The 22,129-nt window shown below is 35.6% G+C and overlaps 1 protein-coding gene across 1 annotated transcript in view; it reads left to right on the forward strand.

The window, feature by feature from the left end:
* TAOK1 (TAO kinase 1) overlaps positions 1 to 22,129 on the forward strand; it is a 140,489-nt gene that overhangs the window by 57,632 nt on the left and 60,728 nt on the right. The window contains exon 2 of the mRNA XM_040455407.1: positions 2,508 to 2,729. Within this exon, the coding sequence (XP_040311341.1) occupies positions 2,598 to 2,729 (132 nt within the window). The 5' untranslated portion in view covers positions 2,508 to 2,597. The remainder of the gene's footprint in view (positions 1 to 2,507; positions 2,730 to 22,129) is intronic.

The following is a 22,129-nucleotide window of genomic DNA, read 5'->3' on the forward strand; positions in this document are numbered from 1 at the left end:
TTTAGACTAGTTTTGCCTATTTGAGAATGTATCAGGGGAATCATCAAGTATGTATTCTTTGTTTCTGGCTTCTTTTGCTGAGTGAGCATAATGCTTTTGATGCTCATCTGTATTGATTGCTACATGTATTGTTAGTTTATTCCTTTTTATTGCTGTGAATAGTATTTCATTGTGTGAATATACCACAATTCTATTCTACATTTATTTGTTGATAGACATTTGTATTATTTGCAGTTTTGGACTGTTATGAATAAAGCTATTATGTACAAGTTTTTGTGTGCCTGTGTTTTCTTATCACTGAATAAATGACAGCTAGTTCAGGAATTGCTCCTTCATATAGTAAATACTTATTTTTCTTGATATGCATCTGCTAAACAATTTTCCAAAATGGTTGTACTATTTTACACTCCCATGAGCACTGTAATGATTTCCAGTTCCTGACCTTGTACATTTATCATTTCTGATGTTTTCTAGAAGTACCTTTGGTATAGATTCCATAGAGTGGTATTTTGTTTGAAATGGTCAGTGCATATGTTTTTGCTAGATTCTTCTCCATAAGGTTTATATTGTTTTTTTCCATTACCACTGCTAATGGATGAGTGCATACATACTTCCCTTCTACCCCACCATCAACAGGTGGTCAGTTTTTGCCTTTCTGATTACAAAATGAAATCTTAGTATAGTTTTAATTTGTCTTCTTTTACTTGGAGTGATTTTGAACATATTTTCATATATTTAATGGTTGTTTCCTTATTTTTTTTTCTTTGAATTACACATATCTGCTGGATTCTTTTCTATTTGCTGTTTTCAGAAACTTTTCAGATATTAAGTATATCAGATTGTTGTCTTTTTTCTTTCCTTTTTTTTTTTTAACGTTTATTTATTTATTTTGAGAGAGAAAAAACGTGAGTGGGGAGGGGCACACACTGATGGTGTGGAGCCAGACACAGGGCTTGAATCCATGAACAGTGAGATCGTGATCTGAGTCCCAAGTCTGACGCTTAACCAGCTGAGCTACGCAGGCACCTCTCCCCACTCCCGACACACACTTTTTTTAAAAAGCTCTTTACATATTAGGGATATTAACATTTGTAAACATAAGTTTCAAACTTTTTTCCAAGTTTATCTTTTGTCTTTTTGTTGAGGTGTGTCTTTTTCCATGGCTTCTCCTCCCAAGTTGTCTTTTTATATTGTTGAATATGTATTAGTCTTTGTGATTATTGTTTTGGATTTGGAACAGTTAGGAAAGTTTCCTCAGTTCCTGATTATGGAGGAACTTAACCTGTTTCCTTGTACTACTTGTATAGTTTCATTTTTTAAAATTGTACTTATTTTACGTAATCTCTACATACACCCAGTGTAGGGCTCAAACTCACAACTCCAAGATCAAGGGTCACATGCTCTTTCAACTGAGCCAGCCAGGTGCCCCAGTTTCATTTTTTATGTTTGTATTTCCCATATGTAATTGCCATATGTTGTATTTATGTTTGTATTGCCTGTGTGTGATTCTGTTTAGTTTGAAGAACAGGTGTTATTTTATTTTTTTTACCAAATAGTTACTGGAGTCTCCAAACATCACTTGTATATATCCGATTCCTTTTTTCCTCATTTACTTGGGATACCTCTATAGGCCAGTAATGTTTATGTAAGATATGTGATAGGGTTATAATTTTTATATATTTTTTCTGAATGTGTTCTCAGTTTTCTCTGCATTTATTTCTTTTTATAATTGTATGCTAAATTCCAAGGTACACATACATTGGTTTGTTTCTTGACTATCTTTTAGATTATTAATTTGCTTGTCCTATTTTTAGTATTCTAATGATGCCATTGTTTTGCATTCTGTTTTGATATTTGGCAGAGGAAATGTCCCTCATTATTTCTGATTTCTCTGATTTCCCTGAGGGATGCTATCCTATGAAGTATGTTATTTTCATTGTGCAGATTAGGAAAATGAGGGTACCCAAGTCCACAGTTTGTAAATAGTGTTGTCAGGATTCATGTCCAGGCAGTGGCAGTGTCATTCCAGAACCCAGAGGTTCTGAAGCCTCTCAGTTTTTAAATTTTTATTTAAAAAAGTCTATATTTTAAAAATATCTATATTATCTATAATCTGTATATGTCAGTACTCTGGTATAAAGGAACTGATAACAGAACACCAGGGAATTACTGGTTATCTGTAATATCTACTTATCTAATGATACAGATTTGATGAAGGCCATATTTTAATGTGAATCAGATTTATGAGGGAAACAGTTGTCTGTGTGAAATTCATTACTTTCTCCCATTGTGTTTTTCTTTGGAATGTCTGTATCAGAGTTGATTAAACACTGGTAAATGGTATCTTTTCAGATTTAGGAACTACTGTACTAGTAGACCACATCTCCATCTCAGTGAAATTCTAGGCCACAGATAATTTTGTATATGCTGTCAGAAAATGATCTTGTAATTATTCTTAGTGGTTTTTGCTTTTCCTGACTTTTTTTTCTCTTATTTCTCTTCAATAGTTTATGCCAGCGTGGCTTCATTCATACAGATGAACCAGGGATTGGGATAGCAGTATAAAATTAGAATCAGAGAACTGATTGCCCAGCAGGATGCCATCAACCAACCGAGCGGGCAGTCTGAAGGACCCTGAAATTGCAGAGCTCTTCTTCAAAGAAGACCCAGAGAAGCTCTTCACAGATCTCAGAGAAATTGGCCATGGAAGCTTTGGAGCAGTATATTTTGTAAGTGTTAAAGGCTTAATGTCAGTGACCAGCATTTACTTAATATCTAGTCCTGGCAGAGTAAAAAAAAATATATATATATAAAGAAACATAGGCAATAGTCCATTTTATAATCACTTACATAGATATATGTGTATAATATGAAAGTAGATAGTTTTATTTATTGAGCTTCTTGGATTATTAAAAAAATGGGAAACAATATTATTTTGCTTTAACTTACATGTTTAGCATTTTAGTACAGTGGTTTGAAGAGTCTAATGACTTGCATTACTACAGAATTAAATATTGCAGAAGAACTCTGATTTCTGTTAAGTCTCATACACAGTCAATTTTAGTGTTTTGGAAATCTAGGATTATTATTTGACAGAAGGATATGTACCAGTCTTTTTTTCTTGTGTGTATATGTGTGTGTGTTATGCTAAAATAATCATCAAATTTGCCATTTTAACCATTTTTAAGTGTACAATTTGTGGCGTTAATTACGTGCACAGTGTTGTGCAACCATTACCATTATCTAATTTCAAAACTTTTTCATCACCCCCAAGCAGAAACTATGTATTTATTAGCAGTAACTCCTTCCCCCTCTACCCAATCTCTAATCTACTTTTTGTTTATGAATTTGCCTATTTTAGATATTTCATATAAATGGAATCATGCAATATTTGTACTTTTGTGTATAGCTTGTATCACTTAGCATAATGTATAGCATAATCACTTTGCAGGTCAACCATGTTGTAGCATGTATCAGTACTTCATTCCTTTTTATAGATGAATAATATGCCATTGTATGTGCCATGGTTTGTCCATTCATCTGCTGATGGATACTAGATTGTGTCCATCTTCTGGCTATTGTGAATAAATGCTATGATGAACATTGGTGTACAAATAACCGTTTGAGTCAGTGTTTTCAAATTTGGGTGTGTACCTAAGAGTGAAAATACTAGATCACATGGTAATTTTATGTTTAACTTTTTGAGGACTGCCAAACTGCTCCATAGTGGCTGTACTGTTTCCATTCTCACCAGTAATTTACTGGAGTTCCAATTATTCCACATCCTCACAAATGCCTGTAATTTTTTGTTATTTTGATTATAGCCATCCTGCTAGGTGTGAAGTAGTATCTTGATGTTTTGGTTTGTATTTCTCTATTGACTAACAATGTTGAGCATCTTTTCATGTGCTTATTGGCCATTTGCATATCTTCGTTGGAGAAATGTCTATTCAAGTCCTTTGCCTCTTTTAAAATTTGGGTTGTCTCTTTGTTGTTGAGTTATAAGGGATCTTTATGTATTCTGAATATTAAGTCCTTGTCAGATACATGATTTGCAAATATTTTCTCCCATTCTGTAGTTTGTCTTTTCACTTTCTTGATGATGACATTTGATATACGAAAGTTTTAAATTTGGATGAAGTCCAATTGGTCTATTTTTTGTTATTGTTGCTTATACTTTTGGTGTCATGTCTCATTATCCATTGCCAAATCCAGGGTTGTGAATATTTACCCTTATGTTTTCTTCTGAGAGTTTTATGGTCTTAGCTCTTATATACAAGTCACCGATTCATTTTGAGTTGATTTTTGGATATGTTGTGAGGTAGAGGTCCAACTTTACTCTTTTGTGTGTGGAAATCTAGTTGTTCAGTGTTCCAGTGCCCTCTATTGAAGAGACTGTTCTTTCTCTGTTGAATTGTCTTGACATCTTTGTGAAATCAGTTGATCATATTGTATAGGTTTATTTCTGAACTCTCAGTTCTGTTCCTTTTGTCTATATATCTATCTTTATGCTAGTATCATACTGTTTTGATTACTGTATTGTCGTACTAAGTTTGAGATCAGGGACAACTTTATTATTCTTTTTAAGGATCGCTTTGACTGTTTGGGGCCCCTTGCCATTCCATATGAATCTGAGGATTAGCTTTTCCATTTCTGCTGTTGAAATTTTGTTAGGGATTGTTTAAATTTGTTGATCATGCTTGGTAGTATTGGCATCTGACCAATATTGAGTCTTACTCCATGAATGCAGTATGTCTTTCTAAACATTTATTTAGGTCTTCTTTAATTTTGTTTAGCAATGTTTTGTAGTTTTCAGTATACAAGTGTTCTAATTCATTGCTTAAATTTAGTCATCAATATTTTATTCTTTTAGATGCTATTGTAAATGGAATTATTTTCTTAATTTCCTCTTGAATTTATTCATTGCTGGTATATAGGAACAGCTAATTTATGTGTGTTGGTTTTTACACTACAATTTTGCTAAATTTATTAGCTAGTATCTTTTATGTGGATACTGTGGACTTCTGTATATAAGATCATGTCACCTATAAACAAAGATAGTTTTACTTCTTTCCAATTTGGATGCCTTTTGTTTTTCTTATCTATTTGCTCTCATTGTAACTTTGATGGCAGTGATGAAAATGAGCATCCTTGTTCCTTATCTTAGGGAGAAACTTTTTTCAGTTTTTCATAATTGAGGATGATATTAGCTGTGGGATTTTCATAAATGCCCTTTATCATATTGAGGAAGTTTTTTCTGTTTCTAATTTTTTGAGTGGTTTTTGTTTGTTTTGTTTTGTTTTTCATGAAAGGTTGTTGCATTCTGTTATATACCTTTTGGATGTCAGTTAAGGTGATCATAATGGTTTTTCTCCTTCATTCTGTTAATGGAGTATATTGCATTACTGATTTTGTTACATTGAACCACTCTTGCATTTCTGGGATAAATCCCACTTTGTCATGGTTTATAATCATTACATCTCTATTCATAAGGGACACTGTAATGTGTGTGTGTGTGTGTGTGTGTGTGTGTGTGTGTGTGTGTGTGTGTGATTTTCTTGGTGTGGTGTTGGTATCAGGCTAATACTGGCTTCATAGAGTCAGTTAGGAAGTGTTCTTTTTTAGTTTTTGGAAGAGTTAGTGAAGAATTGGTATTAATTCTTCTTTAAATGTTCGGTAGAATTCACCAGTGAAGGCTTCTGGTTCTGGACTTTGTTTTTGATTACTTATTCAGTGTTTACTTGTTATAGGTCTGTTAATATTTTCTTTCTTTCTTTTTTTAGTGTTTTTTAAATTTATTTTGAGAGAGAGAGAAAAATAGCATGAGCAGGGGGAAGGGCAGAGAGAGAGAGGGAGAGAGAGAATCCCAGGCAGGCTCCATGCTGCCAGCACACAGCTTGTTGTGGGGCTCAAACCCATGAACCATGAGATAATAACCTGAGTCAAAATCAAAAGTCCAATGTTTAACTGAATGAGCCACCCAGGTGCCCCCATCTTTTGATGTTTTCCCTTAAGTTACTTTTATTTGTGGGTTCTAGGAATTTGTTTCATTTTGGTTGTCTAATTTATTGGTATACAGTTGAAAATAGTATGCTCATATGACCCTTTTTATTTCTGTAGGTTGTTTGTAATAGTCCTGTTCTTTTCCTGGTTTTAGTTATTTGGCTTTTCTCTCTTTTCTTTTTTATTGGTATAAGCTCAGTCTGTTTTCTCCTGAATTTTAACTATAATTCTATTTTGAGATTTTCAGTAAAAGTCTCTTTGTAAACTTTCCTTGTTCATAGAAAGATGTATCATATCACCTTTAACACTGAAAAAAGAAAAGTGTACAGAAACCATTACTTACAACTATTTTCCCTTCAGATAACCCACTGATATTATTTCATTTACATCTGTTCAGCCTTTCAAGAATGTACATATATCTAGGATTACTGTTACCTCAATTTAGCCAGGACTTTTCCAGTTCCAGTGGTGAAAGTCCCATGTCCTAGAAACCCCATAGCCCAGGTCAGATGAGATGATTATTCATCCTACATATATCTGTACCACATAATATTTATAACCTGAGCCACCCAGGCACCCTGCCATTTAATTTTTAAAATTAAAGTGTATAGTTTGTTTCATAAAATTTTGCAGTACTGCTTATTTTTCTTATGAATAAGTGTACATGTGTAACTGGCTATATCACATTTTGTCATGTATCTATTTGATATATCATAATTCACTTTATCATTCCACATAATTAGATATTAAGGTTTTCAACCATGCCTGGTTTTTTTGCTGTTAAAAATAATGCTGTAATGAACATCATTATGTTTCCTCTTAATGGACATGTTTGCCAGTTTGGAGGGAAAAAGAAGGAGAATAAAGCAATGTGAATAGCCTAGAAAATAAAAAGAATATTCGGAGACTATTGAAGGGATCCCTGAATTACCAATTTTTTAAAGTTTATTTATTTATTTTGGGAGGGGAGGGGCAGAGAGAGAGGGAGAGAGAATCCTAAACAGGCTCTGGGCTATCAGTGCAGAGTCGGATACAGGGCTCCTGAACCGTGAGATCGTTACCTGAGCCAAAAGCAGGAGTTGGGCACTTAACCAACTGAGCCACTCAGGTGCCCCAAATTGTCAGTTATTAAAAAACTATGACACAGGGGTGCCTGGGTAGCTCAGCTGGTTAAGCGTCTGATTTCAGCTCCTGTCGTGATCTTGTGGTCAGTGAGTTTGAGCCCCGTGTTGGTCTCTGTGCTGACAGCTCAGAGCCTGGAGTCTGCTTCAGAATCTGTCTCCCTCTCTCTCTGCCCCTGCTCGCTCGCTCGCTCTCTCTCTCTCAAAAATGGATAAACATTAATTTTTTTAAAAAACAACTATTTTTCTAAAGCAGTTATAGTTAGGTTCACAACAAAATTGAAAGGAAGGTACAGAGAGATCTCATAAATTCTTATCCCTTGTACATGCATAGCCTCCCCCATTATCACAATCCTCCACAGAATACGACTGATGAACCTGCACTGACATAATCACCATAGTTTACATTAGGGTTCATCCTTGTACATTCCATGGGTTTAGTGTAATGTATAATTGACAAATTCCCATCATCATACAGAGTATTTTCACTGCCTTGAAAAAAACCTCTATGCAGCTTTTTGGGTTTTTTTGTTTTTTTGTTTTTTTTAATTTTTATTTATTTTTTGAGAGAGAGAGAGTGAGAGTAGGGGAGGGGCAGAGAGAGAGGGAGACAGAATCGGAAGCAGGCTCCAGGCTCTGAGTTGTTAGCACAGAGCCTGATGCAGGGTTTGAGCTCACAAACCTGTAGGATCATAACCTGAGCCAAAGTCAGATGCTTAACTGACTGAGCCACCCAGGTGCCCATGTGGATATGTTTTTAAAATCCTTTGAGTAAATACCAGGGAGTACCATTACTGGATTGTATGGTAAACTATACTTAATTTTGTAAGAAACGACCAAACTATCTTCCAAAGGGGCTGTACCATTTTCCATTCCCACTAGCAATGAATGAGAGTTCTTTTTGCTCCACATTGTCAGCAGTACCAAAGGGTACTGTCAGTGTTCTACATTTTGGCCATTCTAATTGTATTTAATAGTATCTTATTGTTTTAATTTCTATTTCCCTGATATTGTGAACCATCTTTATATCAGCCTATTTGCCATCTGTATATTTTCTTTGGTAAAGTGTTAGGGTGTTTGGCCCATTTTAAAATCAGGCTGTTTGTTATTGTTGAATTTTAAGAGCCCATTGGGTCCAAAGCTTTGCTTTATTGGGAAAATTTTATTACTGATTCAATCTAGTTACTACTTACAGTAAGTAATAAGTAATAGTATTCAAATTTTCTGTTTTTTCATTATATAGTCTTGGTAGGTTTGGTATTTTTAGGAATTTGCCCTTTTCATCTAATTTGTTGGCATATAGTTTTTCATACTACACTTATAATCCTGTTTGTTTCTGTAGAATCAGTAGTACTGTCCCCTTTTTAATTTCTGATTTTAGTAATTTAGTAATCTTTTCTCCTTAGTCCACCTAGCTAAAGGTTTGTCGATTTTCTTGTCTTTTTGAAGAACCAACTTTCGATTTCATTGATTTTCTCTATTGTTTTTGTGTTCGCTGTTTGATCTCTGCCTTAATCTTTATTATTTCCTTCCTTCTGCTAACTTTGGGTTTAGTTCTTCTTTTTCTAGTTCCTTAAGTTGTAAAGTTAGGTTGTTAATTTGAGATTTTTTTCCTTTATTATTATTTTTTAATGTGTTTATAGCTATAAATTTCCTCCTGAGCTCTTCTTTTACTTGGTCCCATAAGTTTTGATCTGCTGTATTTTTGTTTTCATTCAACTCTAGGTATTTCTAATTTTCATTGTGATTTCTTCTTTGATCTGTTGGTTGTTTAGAAGTATATTGTTTATAATTAACACAACTTTGTGAATATTTTAGTTTTCCTTTTTTGTTACTGATATCTAACTTTATCCTGTTGAGATCAGAGAAGATTCTTTGTATGATACCTATCTTTTTAAATTTATTGAGTTGATTTGTGGCCTAACATATGGTCTATCCTGGCAAATGTCCCATGTACCATTGAGAAGAATGTATATTCTGTTGTTGGGTAGAGTGTTCTTTATATGTTTATTAATTCTAATTGGTTAATTGTATTAAGTTCTCTGTTTCCTTGCTCATCTTCTGTCTGGTTGTTCTCACCATTATTATGAGTGGGGTATTAAAGTCTCCAGCTATTGTAGAACTGTTAATATCTCTCTTCAATTCTGTCAATCTTTGCTTCATTCATTTTAATGATCTGCCGTTAGGTATTGTAAATGTTTATAATTGTTAAATCTTCTTGCTGTATTGAACCTTTATTAATGTATAATATCTTTGTCTCTTGTAACTTTTTTTGACCTAAAGTCTTTTGATTTACAAGTCTTTTTGTGGACCCAGTTTTTCATTTCTTTTAAGTAAATACCTTGGATGGAACTGTTGGATCATGGGGTAGGTATATGTTTAGTTTTATGACCAGTTGTCAGACTTCTTCATTAAGAAGTAGAAATTTTATACTTTCATCAACAGTATATGAAAATTCTCTTTTCTTCATATCCTTTCCAACATTAGGTGTTGACAGTCATTTTAATTTGAGTCATTCTGGTAGATGTGTAATAGTATTTCAGTAAGGGTTTAACATACATTTCCCTGATGATTGGTACTTTTTCATAGATTTAAAGGCCATTCACATATCTTTGGGAAGTTTTTATTCAAGTGTTTTGCCCATTTAAAAAAAAATGGGATGTTTTTCTTTTTGTTGAGTTGTAAGTTCTTTGTACATACTGGATACTTACCCGTATTATGTATTTGTGAATATTTTCTCCCGGAACTGGAAAATTACATATATTGTGCTGTTTGTTGGGTATAATGGTCTATGCATGTCAAGTTGATAACATGCATTGATTATGTTCTTCAGATCTTTTGCATCCTTTCTGATTTCATTTGTTTTGGTGTGCATGTTCTGTCAGTAACTCAAAGATGTATACTGATTGTGAATTTATCTGCTTTTCCTTTTAGCTCTCTCTTGTTTTACTTTATGCATTTCTAAGCTGAATTACTAAGAATATACAAATTTTGGATTGTATCTTCTTGAATTGTCCCATTATCATTACAAAATTTCACTGTTTATCTTTCATAGTATTTCTTGCTTTAAAATCTACTTTGGGGTGTGCTTGAGTGGCTTATTCAGTTACGCTTATGACTCCTGATTTTGGCTCAGTTTGTGGGATTGAATCCCGCTCCCGTGATGACCCCTTGGAGCCTGCTTCAGACTCTCTCTCTCCCCCTCTTTTCTCTGTCCCTCTCACAGATATGCACACACCCTCTCGCTCTCAAAATAAACAAACATTAAAAACAAATCTACTTTGATGTTAATCAGACATCTTTCTTTGGCTAATGCTTGCATGGTATTTCTTTTTCCATCCCTTTTTAAAAAAAATTGTATTTATTTATTTTGAGAGAGAGAGTTCATGTGTGATCAAGAGAGGGAGGGAGAGAGAATCCCATGCAGACTCTGCACAGTAAGTGCAGAACCCCATATGGCCTTGAACCCATGAACTGCGAGAGCATGACCTGAGCCAAAACCAAGAGTCGTACACTCAACCAGCTGAGCCATCCAGGCATGCCTCCATCCTTTTTCATTTATTATTTCTGGAACCTTATATCTAAAGTGTTTCTTGTTTTTGTTGTCTTTTTTCCCCCAAATTTCTTTCCCACCTTTATTGTGATATGATATAATATATATATGTTATCATATATATATGGCGATATGATATCATGATATATCATATAATAAAATATATTTATATGACATTGTGTAAGTTTAAGGTGTACGGTGTGTTGATTTGATACATTTATATATTACAAAATGATAACCACTATATCATCAGCTAATACCTCCTTCCTGTCACATAATTCTCATTTCCTTTTTGTAGTGAGAACATTTAAGATCTACTCTGTTAGCAACTTCCAAGTATATAATATAGTATTATTAGCTATAACCATCATGCTGTACATTAAATTCCCAGAACTTAGTAACCTTATAACTGGAAGTTTGTACCCTTTGACTGGTATCTCCCCATTTTCCCCACCTCCCAACCCCTGGTAATCACTATTCTACTCTTTTTCTGAGGTTTTCTTTAGATTCCATATATAAGCAATAATATATAGTATTTGCCTCTTTTCTTTTCCTTTTAAGTTTATTTAAGCAATTTCTACACTCATCGTGGGGCTTGAACTTATGACCCTAAGATCAAGAGTCGCTCGCTCTTCCAACTGAGCCTGTCAGGAGCCCTGTATTTGTCCTTTTCTATCTGATTTATTTCACTTTGCATAATGCCCTCAAGTTTCATCCAAGTTGTTGCAAATGGAAAGATTTCCTTCTTCCTCATGGGTAAATTAATATTCCATTGTATTTCTGTGTATGTGTGTGTACATCATATTTCTATCCATTCATCCTTTGGCAAACACTTTAAGATATGATTGTTTCCATATCTTGACTATTGTGAATAATACTGTGGAGGCATCTGGGTGACTCAGTTGGTTAAGTGTCCTACTCTCAATCTCAGCTCAGGTCTTGACCTCAAGGTTGTGAGTTCAAGCCCTGCACTGGTCTCCACGCTGGGTGTGGAGACTACTTATGGTGATGATGATGATGATGATGATGATGATGATGATGATGATAATGTTGCAGTGAACATAGGGTGCACGTATCTTTTCAAGATCCTGAATTCAGTTCTTTTATATATGTACCCAGAAATGGCATTGCTGGATCATACAGGCATTCTATTTTTAATTTTTTGAGGACTCTCCATTTGTTTTCCTTAGTGGTTGTACCAATTTACATTCCCACCAGCAGTGCACAGAGTTCCTTTTTCTGCATACCCTTGCCAACACTTACCACTTTTTAACTGGAGCCATTCTGACAGGTATGAAGTGTTATCTCATTGTAGTTTTGATTTGAATTTTCCTGATGATTAGTGATATTGAGTACCTTTTCATTTACCTATTGTCTTTTTTGGAAAAATGTCTATTCAGGTACTCTTCATTTTTTAATCGGGTTATTTTTAGCTAAAACTTGTTAAATGTTTTGGATATTAACCCCTTATCAGATACACGATTTATAAATATTTTCTTCCATTTCATAGATTGCCTTTTCATTTTGTTGATTGTTTTGCTGTGCAGAGCTTTTTAATTTGATTTAGTCCCACTTACTTATTTTTGCATTTGTTGCTTGCACTTGGGTGTCCTATCCAGAAAATTTCTGCCAAGAGCAAAGCAAGGAGATTTTTCTCTATTTCATCTTAGTTTTAATTGAGGTGTTTTACCCACTTATATTTGATGCAGTTACTATTTGTAGTTGGGCATAAATCTGGTTTTTTTTTTCTTATATGATTTCTATTTATCCTATCTGTTCTTTTGATATTCTTTGTTCTTGCCATCTTTTTTTTTTTTTTTTTTTTTTTTAAGTGAGCTCCATGCCCAGTGTGGGGCTTAAACTCATGACCTCAAGATCAAGAGCCACATGTTCTATTGACTGAGCCAACCAGGCACTCCTCTTCTTGTCATCTTTTTAATTAGTGAAGAGTTTATTGTTGCTGTTATTGTTTTAAATATAGGTTTTACTCAGGCATGGGGAGGCCAACAGATCAGGTAAGAATGGCCACTGGAAAGGTGGTTTGTTATACTGAATAGATCCAAGTGAGAGGGGCATGCCATGCCAAAGTGGGGCACATGGGGAAGTGTTGGTGTCAGTGAGGAGGCAGAAGCAGCAAGGGAAAAACATGGGCAGGAGCATTATTGTGGTTTCTATGGGAAGAAGCAAGTGAGGCAAGGTAAGCAAGTTTAAGATTATCTAGGGTTTTATTTTGTTTTGTTTAAGATTTTATTTTTAAGTACTGGGGCTTGAATTTACAACCAAAAGATCAAGAGTCACATGCTCTGTTTATGAGTTAGCCAGGAACCCATAGGATTACTCAGTTTATACGTTTTCACTAGGCTCTGGGATACAGGAGTTATCCCTAATTGTCTAGTGTTTGGCCCTGTGGTAATTAAAGCAGAGAATAGGGAACCTAGACTGTGAGGTTGTTGGAGGTAAGGGCTCTGGATTAGTGATTTGTATGTGAAAGATGTGCTTGTTTGCTGTCTCTGTGAATTAGCTAACTCTGGGAGTGGCAGTCCCTTCGTGTTAGCAAGGCCCCAGACAACAGAACTTCAAATTACAGCAAATGAAAAGACATGAATATACATTTTCCCCACCATGGAAAGATACATATATGTATATGTGTGTGTATATGTATATATCTATATATAAATTTTCCCTTGTAATAACATTTTGGTCATGCATTCTTTTATTATTTTAATTGTCACCCCAGTATAATTCTTATTATAGTTAACTTAGCACTTTTGCCACTATAAAATGTGAAAACTTTATACTATTTCAGCTGTTTCGTGTTCTTTGTGCAATTGTTCCAAAATGTCCATTTGATTCTTTTTATTTATTGATTGATTTAAAATTTTTTCTTTAGGGGCGTCTGGGTGGCGCAGTCGGTTGAGCGTCCGACTTCGGCCAGGTCACGATCTCGCGGTCCGTGAGTTCGAGCCCCGCGTCGGGCTCTGGGCTGATGGCCCAGAGCCTGGAGCCTGTTTCCGATTCTGTGTCTCCCTCTCTCTCTGCCCCTCCCCCGTTCATGCTCTGTCTCTCTCTGTCCCAAAAATAAATAAATGTTGAAAAAAAAATTTTTTTTTTTAAATAAAATAAAATTTTTTCTTTAAATGTTTATTTATGGAGAGAGAGAAAAGAGAGTGAGCAGGTGAGGAGCAGAGAGGGCAGGAGGCACAGAATCTGAAGCAAGTTCTAGGCTCTGAGCTGTCAGCACAGAACCTGACACGGGGCTTGAACCCATGAACCGTGAGATCATGACCTGAGCCAAAGTCATATGCTTAACTGACTGAGTCACCCAGGTGCCCCTGATTCTTTTTTTGTTTTAAGATTTTATTTATTTTTAAGTAATTTCTACACCAAACCTGAGGCTCGAACTCAACAGCCCCAAGATCAAGAGTTGCATGCTCTACCAACTGAGCCAGTCAGGTGCCCTTTGATTCTCTTGTGTGTGTGTGTTTTAGTTTTTTTTAATGTTTATTTACTTTTATTTTTGAGAAAGAGAGGGAGGGGGAGACACAGAATCCAAAGCAGGCTCCAGGCTATGAGCTGTCAGCACAGAACCTGATGTGGGGCTCAAACCCACAAACTATGAGATCATGACTGAGCCAACCAGGCGCCCCTTTTGTGTATGTTTAATCTCTGTCTGGTAATCCCAGTATTTGAGTCCTCATTGGGTCTGTTTATAGTTTCTTTTGCTCTTCAGTATTTGATCTACTTTTATCAGGCTTTATAATTTTTGATTGGTCACTATCATAGAGGACAATTTATAGATATTTTGGGTGATGTTATTTTTCTTCAAAGACAGTTGCATTTTCTTTTTTTTTTTTTTTTTAATTTTTTTAAATGTTTATTTTTGAAAGAGAGAGAGAGAGAGAGACAAAGCACGAGCTGGGGAGGGGCAGAGAGAGAGAGACAGAATCCAAAGCAGGCTCCAGGTTCTAAGCTGTCAGCACGGAGCCTGATGAGGGGCTTGAACTCAGAGTCTGTGAGATCATGACCTGAGCTGAAGTCAGACACTTAACTGACTGAGCCACCTAGGTGTTCCCAGTTGAATTTTCTTTTGGCCAGCTAATGGTATATTGGTGAATCACCTTGAGGTTTGGTTTTAGGCTTTGTTAAGACTAGTTGGTATCAGTTTTGCCTTTGTTACTAGGCCTGATTCTTACTCTTAAAGCAAGGCCCTTCTGGGATTCCAACTGAATGTTTGGGTGTTTATCAAGGCTCAGTCATTTTGGTGGGGTTTGAATTCCAATCTCCATCTCTCTCCAGCACTTCTTGTGTTTTGACAGCTTTGCTGATTAGTCTTCCAGCTGCTATTTTCTGCTGGGTTTCTGGGAGCCTTATGCAGCTGTGTGCTTAGAAATTGATTATTTACTTGAGGATAATTTGCAGATTTTTGATAATTTGCTGCTGCTTTTCAGCTTTGTTTTCTGAGATGATGCCTTGTAAAGTCTTACATTTTGGAAACTCTTATTCTCTGGCCTCTGTCTCCTCACCTTAGCTTTCTTCTTGGACTCTATTTTCCTGTACCACGTGTTCAGGGATGAAGCTGGAGTAAATTTACATCTCACTTTGTATTTTATTCTTCTCGCAAGCATTCTAATTCTCGTCTCTAAAGCCTTGCCTGCATTTGTTGCTCTTTAACAGTTTCATACAATTGCTTTGCATATACTTCCTGTTTTTATGGTTGTTTGGGCAAGAAGTAGTAGTGAGATTTTCCTAGGTTAAATTTTGATATTATTTGTACTTGTTTGGGCTTTTCATATATCATTCTGTAAATATATGTGTTTTTGGAGCAATTGGTGTTTCATTGTTAATAATGAAAAGTATAGAATTTCTGTAGATTTTTCTCTTTTCTTTAGACCTGCCCATATGATCTATCCATTGGGGGGAAGTAATGTTATTATCCTTTTCTTACATTAAAGGGACTGAGTTAAATCACATATTAGCAAAATGTCAACGATTTAAAAATTTTAAATCTATAAAATTGTATTACCCCAGTCCATAACTTGTCAGTAGTCCTTGTTGAAGCAAGTGAAGCAAGTAGGTTTTGAATTAAGGTTGCAGTCGGGACTTGAGGATGTATCAGAGGAAGGTAAAAAGGAAAGGCAAGCAAAGGCTTTTGAAGACAGCCCCCTACCCTGTACTCAGAAATGTAGGCTAGGGGCACCTGGGTGGCTCAGTAGGTTAAGCGTCCAAACGTCGACTCAGCTCATGATCTCAGGGTCTTGAGTTTGAGCCCCACATTGGGTTCTCTGCTGTCAGCACAGTCCACTTCAGATTCTCTGTTGTCCCCCCACCCCCACCCCACTGCCCCTACCCTGCTCACGTTTTCTCTCTCTCTCTCTCTCTCTCAAAAATAAACAAACACTAAAGAAATGTAGGCTTTATTCTGAAGTTTTGAGGGAACCACTGAAGTGCAAGAGAAACACTGCATTTCCATTTGTTATAAAAAGTGTGGAGGAAAGTGTGGAGGAAAGATTGGCATTGTCAAAGATCAAAGAAGAGAAGCTTTTGTAGTAATGAAGCTTTTATAATAATTTATGAAATACTGAGAGCTTAAACTAGATAGTGGCACCGAGGGTAGAGAGGTGAATACAATTTTTTTTAATTAAGTAAGCTCTACACCCAATGTGGGACTTGAACTCATGACCCTGAGATCAAGATTTGCCTGCCCTACTGACTGAGCCAGCCAGGTGCCCCATGAATACATATTTTTGAGCTCAAGTTTAAATTCATAGAATAAGAGAACTTGTTTTCTGATAAGAGGGTACACATTGTAGTGCCTCACCCATGGAAAAGAATTTTGTGTGTGTATGGGGGTGATTCTCTATTGCTTAGACTTCCTTATGCAATAGTTTTTGGGATTGTCCTAGGCAGGCTAGAACATTTCAGAGAGCTGTGTTTGGGAGAGAAAGTTGCATAGTTCCCAAAGTAAGGATCTCATGGGACCAACTAAAGCAAATTGGTTTAAGCTGGATATCAGGAGCTGGCTTAGAAGAGACCCAGTTAAACACAATATGTGATCAGAGATTGGAAAATAATTCCTATAGAGGACATTACTAAGATAGTTGGTGAAATTTGAGTATGGACTATATATGCACTAGATAATAGTATTCTATCAATACTAACTTTTCTAAATTTGATAATGTATTGGGGTTATTCAAGAGAATGTTTTTGTTCTCAGGAGATATATGAAGAAGTACTTTGGAACCAAGGGTGAGAATATGTATTCTCAAATCCTTTTCAATGATAAGTAATGACAATATGGTGATAATATGTATTTTAGAAAGTTTCAAACCAAATGTGGAAAAGTGTTAACTAAGGATTAATCTGTAGTAGTGTCTGGGAAACGATAGCCCATGGGCCAAATAAATCCAGCCTATGAACCACTTTTGCTCAACTTCCAAGTTAAGAATGGTTTTTACAGGGACTCCTGGCTGGCTCAGTCAGTAGAGCATGCCACATTTGACTTTGGGGTTATAAAGTTCGAGCCCCATGTTGGATGTAGAGATTACTTAAAAAAAAGGAAGAAGAAGATGCAACAGAAAAAGGATAATATATGTATTTGGCTCAGAAAGCCTAAAATACTAATACTAATATTTCTTTATAGAAAATGTGTGCTGACTTCTGACTTATTGGAAGGCATAACAAAGATTCACTGACCTATACTAACTTTACTGTGTGTCTGAGGGAGGGAAACCAGAAAAATGCTGTTTTAGGAAGTCAGGAAACCTAGGTTCAGATTAGGACCACCCATCAGGAAATGCATGGGTACATGCATGAAAGCCTCAAGGAGTCAAGGGCAACTACTCATATCAGGTGTTCTTTTCTTTTCTTTTCTTTTCTTTTCTTTTCTTTTCTTTTCTTTTCTTTTCTTTCCTTTTTATTTGTTTTGAGAGAGAAAGAGAGTGAGTGGGGCATGGGTAGAAAAAGAGGGAGAGCAAGAATCCCAAGCAGGCTCTGTACAGTCAGCACGGAGCCCGATGGCAGGGCTCCATCCCATGAACCATGAGATCATGACCTGAGCCAAGATCAAGTTTGATGCTTAACGGGACTGAGCCATCCAGTGGCCCCAAAGCAGGTGTTTTCTGTTAAATGTCTTGATGTATGGGAAACATGTACCAGGTAAATGAGCAAAGTTTGAATATAGCCCAGAATTGAATATTTTTGCCACAGTTACATTTCTAGGTTACTAACGTTCATATTTCGTGGTATCAAATAAACCTGTGTATGTGTATATGTAGCATGTGTGTGTACGCATGAATGCATGCTTTGGTTTTTGTTTCCTGTCACTCCTACCCCATGACAGAGCTTAATGTGTGGTGTCTATCTATAGGGTATATAGAGGAAGGACCCTCTCATCAAATTTTTTTTAGATGACTAAAAGTACTTTGTATAATATTTCTGAATTTTCATTAATTGACCATAAGGATCACCTTAAGTTTAAATATACTCTGATTGAGCCAGCTGTGCTAGCTGTCTCATCAGGCAGGTTAATCAAGGGCTGGTATCTTAAGTATTTGAAACCAAGCCAAAGAGTCAGATGTCCAAAAGGACTATCTCTGCATTGCCAGGAAGATAAAAATGTCTCGGGCACCTGCATGGCTCAGTCAGTTAAGCATTCAACCTGAGACAGATCTCAGGTGATGATCTCACAGTTCTTGAGTTTGAGCCCTGAATCAGGCTCTCTGCTGTCAGCAAAGAGTCCACTTCGGATCCTCTGTCCCCCTTTCTCTCTGCCCCTCCCCCGCTCATACTTTCTCTTTGTCTCTCTCAAAAATAAACATTTAAAAAATATCTTCTCTTTTAGTTTCCAGTATCTTAAATATAAACAGCATGATGTCAGTAGATGGGCTACATTGCACTGGCTTAGGAGCCAACTAACTTGCCAACAAATAGGGCAGACTATGTATGATTCTAGCAAATTCATTTATTTATTTTTTAAGTATTTTCTTTGTTTTAAAAAATGAGATGTAATGTTTACCTCTTTTTTCTAGTGTAAGGTTTTGTGAATATATATTCTTTTAGGAGCTTGGCAAGTTTTATATTTTCAGTGGCTATAGCAAATTGTTTAATGTTAATGAAAGATATAAATATACAAAAAAGATATAGAAAGACTATTTACACTTGGTGGTGATTTCAGATCATTGTTAATTGGTTCATTAAAATGGCTCCAAAGTGGATCTTCACAGTTTTATGGCTTCAAACAAAATGATTAGTTGTATATATTTTTTGTTGTATATATATTATATATACATATATATGTATATATATATATATTAGTTATATATATTTTTTTCCTACTTTTTTTTTTTCTCTCTTTACAGCATTATCTTGTCTTTAGGCCTATAACCAGTTTTGTCTTTACCTTTATTCTCAGGCAGTGAGAATAGATGACATGAAGTATTGTACTCTTTTTTTTTTAATTTTTTTTTTTTTAACATTTATTTATTATTGAGAGACAGACACAGAGTGTGAGCAGGGGAGGGGACAGAGAGAGGGAGAGACACAGAATCCAAAGCAGGCTCTGGACTCTGAGCTGTCAGTACAGAGCCTGACGCAGGGCTTGAACTCACAAACTGTGAGATCATGACCTAAACTGAAATTGGTTGCCCAACCAACTGAGCCACCCAGGCGCCCCAGTATTGTACTCTTTAATTACTTACAGTTCATTTATTTCTGTTCTACATAGCATTTGGTTATGTGTATATACAAACACTTAAAACTTTTCTATTCTTTTTTTTTTAATGTTTGTTTGTTTTGAGAGAGATAGAGGGAAGGAAGGAGGGAAGGAGAGAGAATCCCAAGCAGGCTCCTTGCTATCAGTGCAGAGCCTAGTGGGAGGGGAGGGGCTCAATCTCAAGAACTGTGTGTGAGTTCATGACCTGAGCCAAAATCAAGAGTTGGACACTTAACCAACTGAGCCACTCAGGTGTTCCTCTATTATTATCTTATTCTCTACAAGAAGAATATCCCATCTTCTTTTCAGTTTATTTGTTAATATTAATCACTTCAAGGAAAATGTAGAAATTATGTACTCCTCCCTATATCCTTTTTGTAGGGGCACCTGGGTGGCTCAGTTGGTTAAGCGTCCAACTTTGGCTCAGGTCATGATCTCATAGTTTGTGAGTTCAAGCCCCACGTCAGGTTCTGTGCTGACAGCTCAGAGCCTGGATCCTGCTTCAGATTCTGTGTTTCCTTCTCTCTCTGCTGCTCCCCGACTTGCGCTCTGTCTCTCAAAAATAAACAAATGTAAAAAAAAAATATATATATATATGTATATTTATATAATATATATTTTGCATACATAATGTATATATATGTATATAAATATATATATTTACATATACAAAATATATATATATATATATATATATTTTTTTTTTTTTTTTTTTGAGAGAGAGAAAAACCCAAGCAGGCTCTGAGCTGTCAGCGCAGAGCCCAATGCAGGGCTCGATCTCACGAACCAGGAAGTCATGACCTGAGCTGAAATCAAGAATCAGGCACTTAACCAACTGAGTCACCCAAATGCACCAAGTAATCTCTATACCCCATGTGGTGCTCAAACTCACCACCCCAAGATCAAGAGTTGTACAATCCATCAATTAAGCCCACCAGGCACCCCACATTTGCATGCATTATAAATCTAGAATTCAGTGTTAACAATTTTTGCTTTAGTCCTATATATTTTAAAGAATCTAAGAGAAAAAATAGTTTTAAAATTTATCCACATATTTACCGTGTTACATACAACATGATTATTTACTTTGGAAATTCCCAAACAGTTTACAAAAGGATGCCCGGAATTAATAGGTGGGTTTAGCAAAGTTGCAGGATATAAGCTCAATATACGAAAACCTATTGTATTTCTGTATGTCTGCAGTGAACAACTGGAACTTGTTTTATTCTAGAAGTACTGTCTGTAATACCCAGAAAATGAAATAACTTCAGTTTAAATTCAACAAAAAATGGACAAGATTTGTATTCTGAAAACCATAAAACATTGAAAAAATTCCAAGGAAACCTAAATAACTGAAGAGATACACTGTGTTGATAGATTGGAAGACTAAATAATGTTATGCTGTCAGCTGTTTCCAGATTGATGTATAGATTCAATGCATTCCCAATAAAAATCCCAGCAGGCTTTTAAAATAGATATTGACAAGCATATTCTAAAATTTGGGGGAAAGCAAAGGAACTAGAAGAGCCAAAGCAATTCTGAAAAAGTGAATAAGTTCAAGAACTCAAACCATCTGATTTCAAAAACCTACAGTAATCAAGATAATATGATATTGTTGAAAGGATAAATTCATAAACAAAACCTAGAGTCCAGACATAGACCCATACAAATGTAGTGAACAGATTCCTGGCAAGGGTGCAATGGCAGATCAATGAAGAAAGGATAGATTTTTCAACAAATAGTGCCAGAGCAATTGGACATGCATGTGCATAAAAATAAACTTTGAGGGACACCTGGCTGACTCAATTGGTGGAGCATGTGACTCTTGATCCCAGGATTGTGAGTTTCAGTCTCATGATGAGGTGTAGAGATTACTTAAAAATAAAATCTAGGGGTGCCTGAGTGGCTCAGTCAGTTAAGCGTCCAACTTTGGCTCAGGTTATGATCTCACAGTTTTGGGGCTCTGCTTGGACATAGAGCCTGCTTCAGATCCTCTCCACCACCACCCCCAAGCTCTCGCATCTGTGCTCTCTCTCTCAAAAATAAGTAAACATTAAAATAATGACAAAATCTTAAAAGAAAAAGAAAAATAAACTTCGACTTAACACCTTACATAAAAATTAATGCAAAATGGATTGTATTGCTACATTTAAAGCCTATGAAGCTTCTTAGAATAAAATATAGGAGAAAGTTGTTAACACGAAAAGCATTATCCATCCAAACAGATAAAACTTATAAATTGAACTTTATCAAAATTAAAAACTTTTGGTTTTTGAAAGATGCTTTTAAGAGATGAAAAGGAAAGCCACAGACTGTCAGAAAGTGTTTTCATGTTACATATATGACAAAGGATTAGTATCCAGAACAAACAGAGAAGACAACTTAATAAAGGTTGTTAAAGCCCCTAATAAACATAGATAAGAAAACAACCTAATAAACATTGAGCAAAAGTCTAAACAGACACATTACCAAAAAAAAAAAAAAAAAAAAGATGGTTAATAAAAATATAAAAAGAAACTTAGCATCATTAGTTTTAAAGGAAATACAAGTTAAGACCACAGTGAGATATCACTGCATGCCTGTTAGAATGACTTAGAAATAAAGATGAGATGAAAGAAATATAATGCCAAGTACTGGTGAACATGTCAAGCAATTAGAAATCTCATTTATTGCTGGTAGGAATGTAAAATGGTCTAGCCACTGTGGAAAACAGTTTGGCAGTTCTTTCTTTTTTTTTTTTTT

This window comes from Herpailurus yagouaroundi, unplaced genomic scaffold (assembly GCF_014898765.1).
Source record: "Herpailurus yagouaroundi ecotype Mexico unplaced genomic scaffold, PumYag 215, whole genome shotgun sequence".
Classification (NCBI taxonomy): domain Eukaryota; kingdom Metazoa; phylum Chordata; class Mammalia; order Carnivora; family Felidae; genus Herpailurus; species Herpailurus yagouaroundi.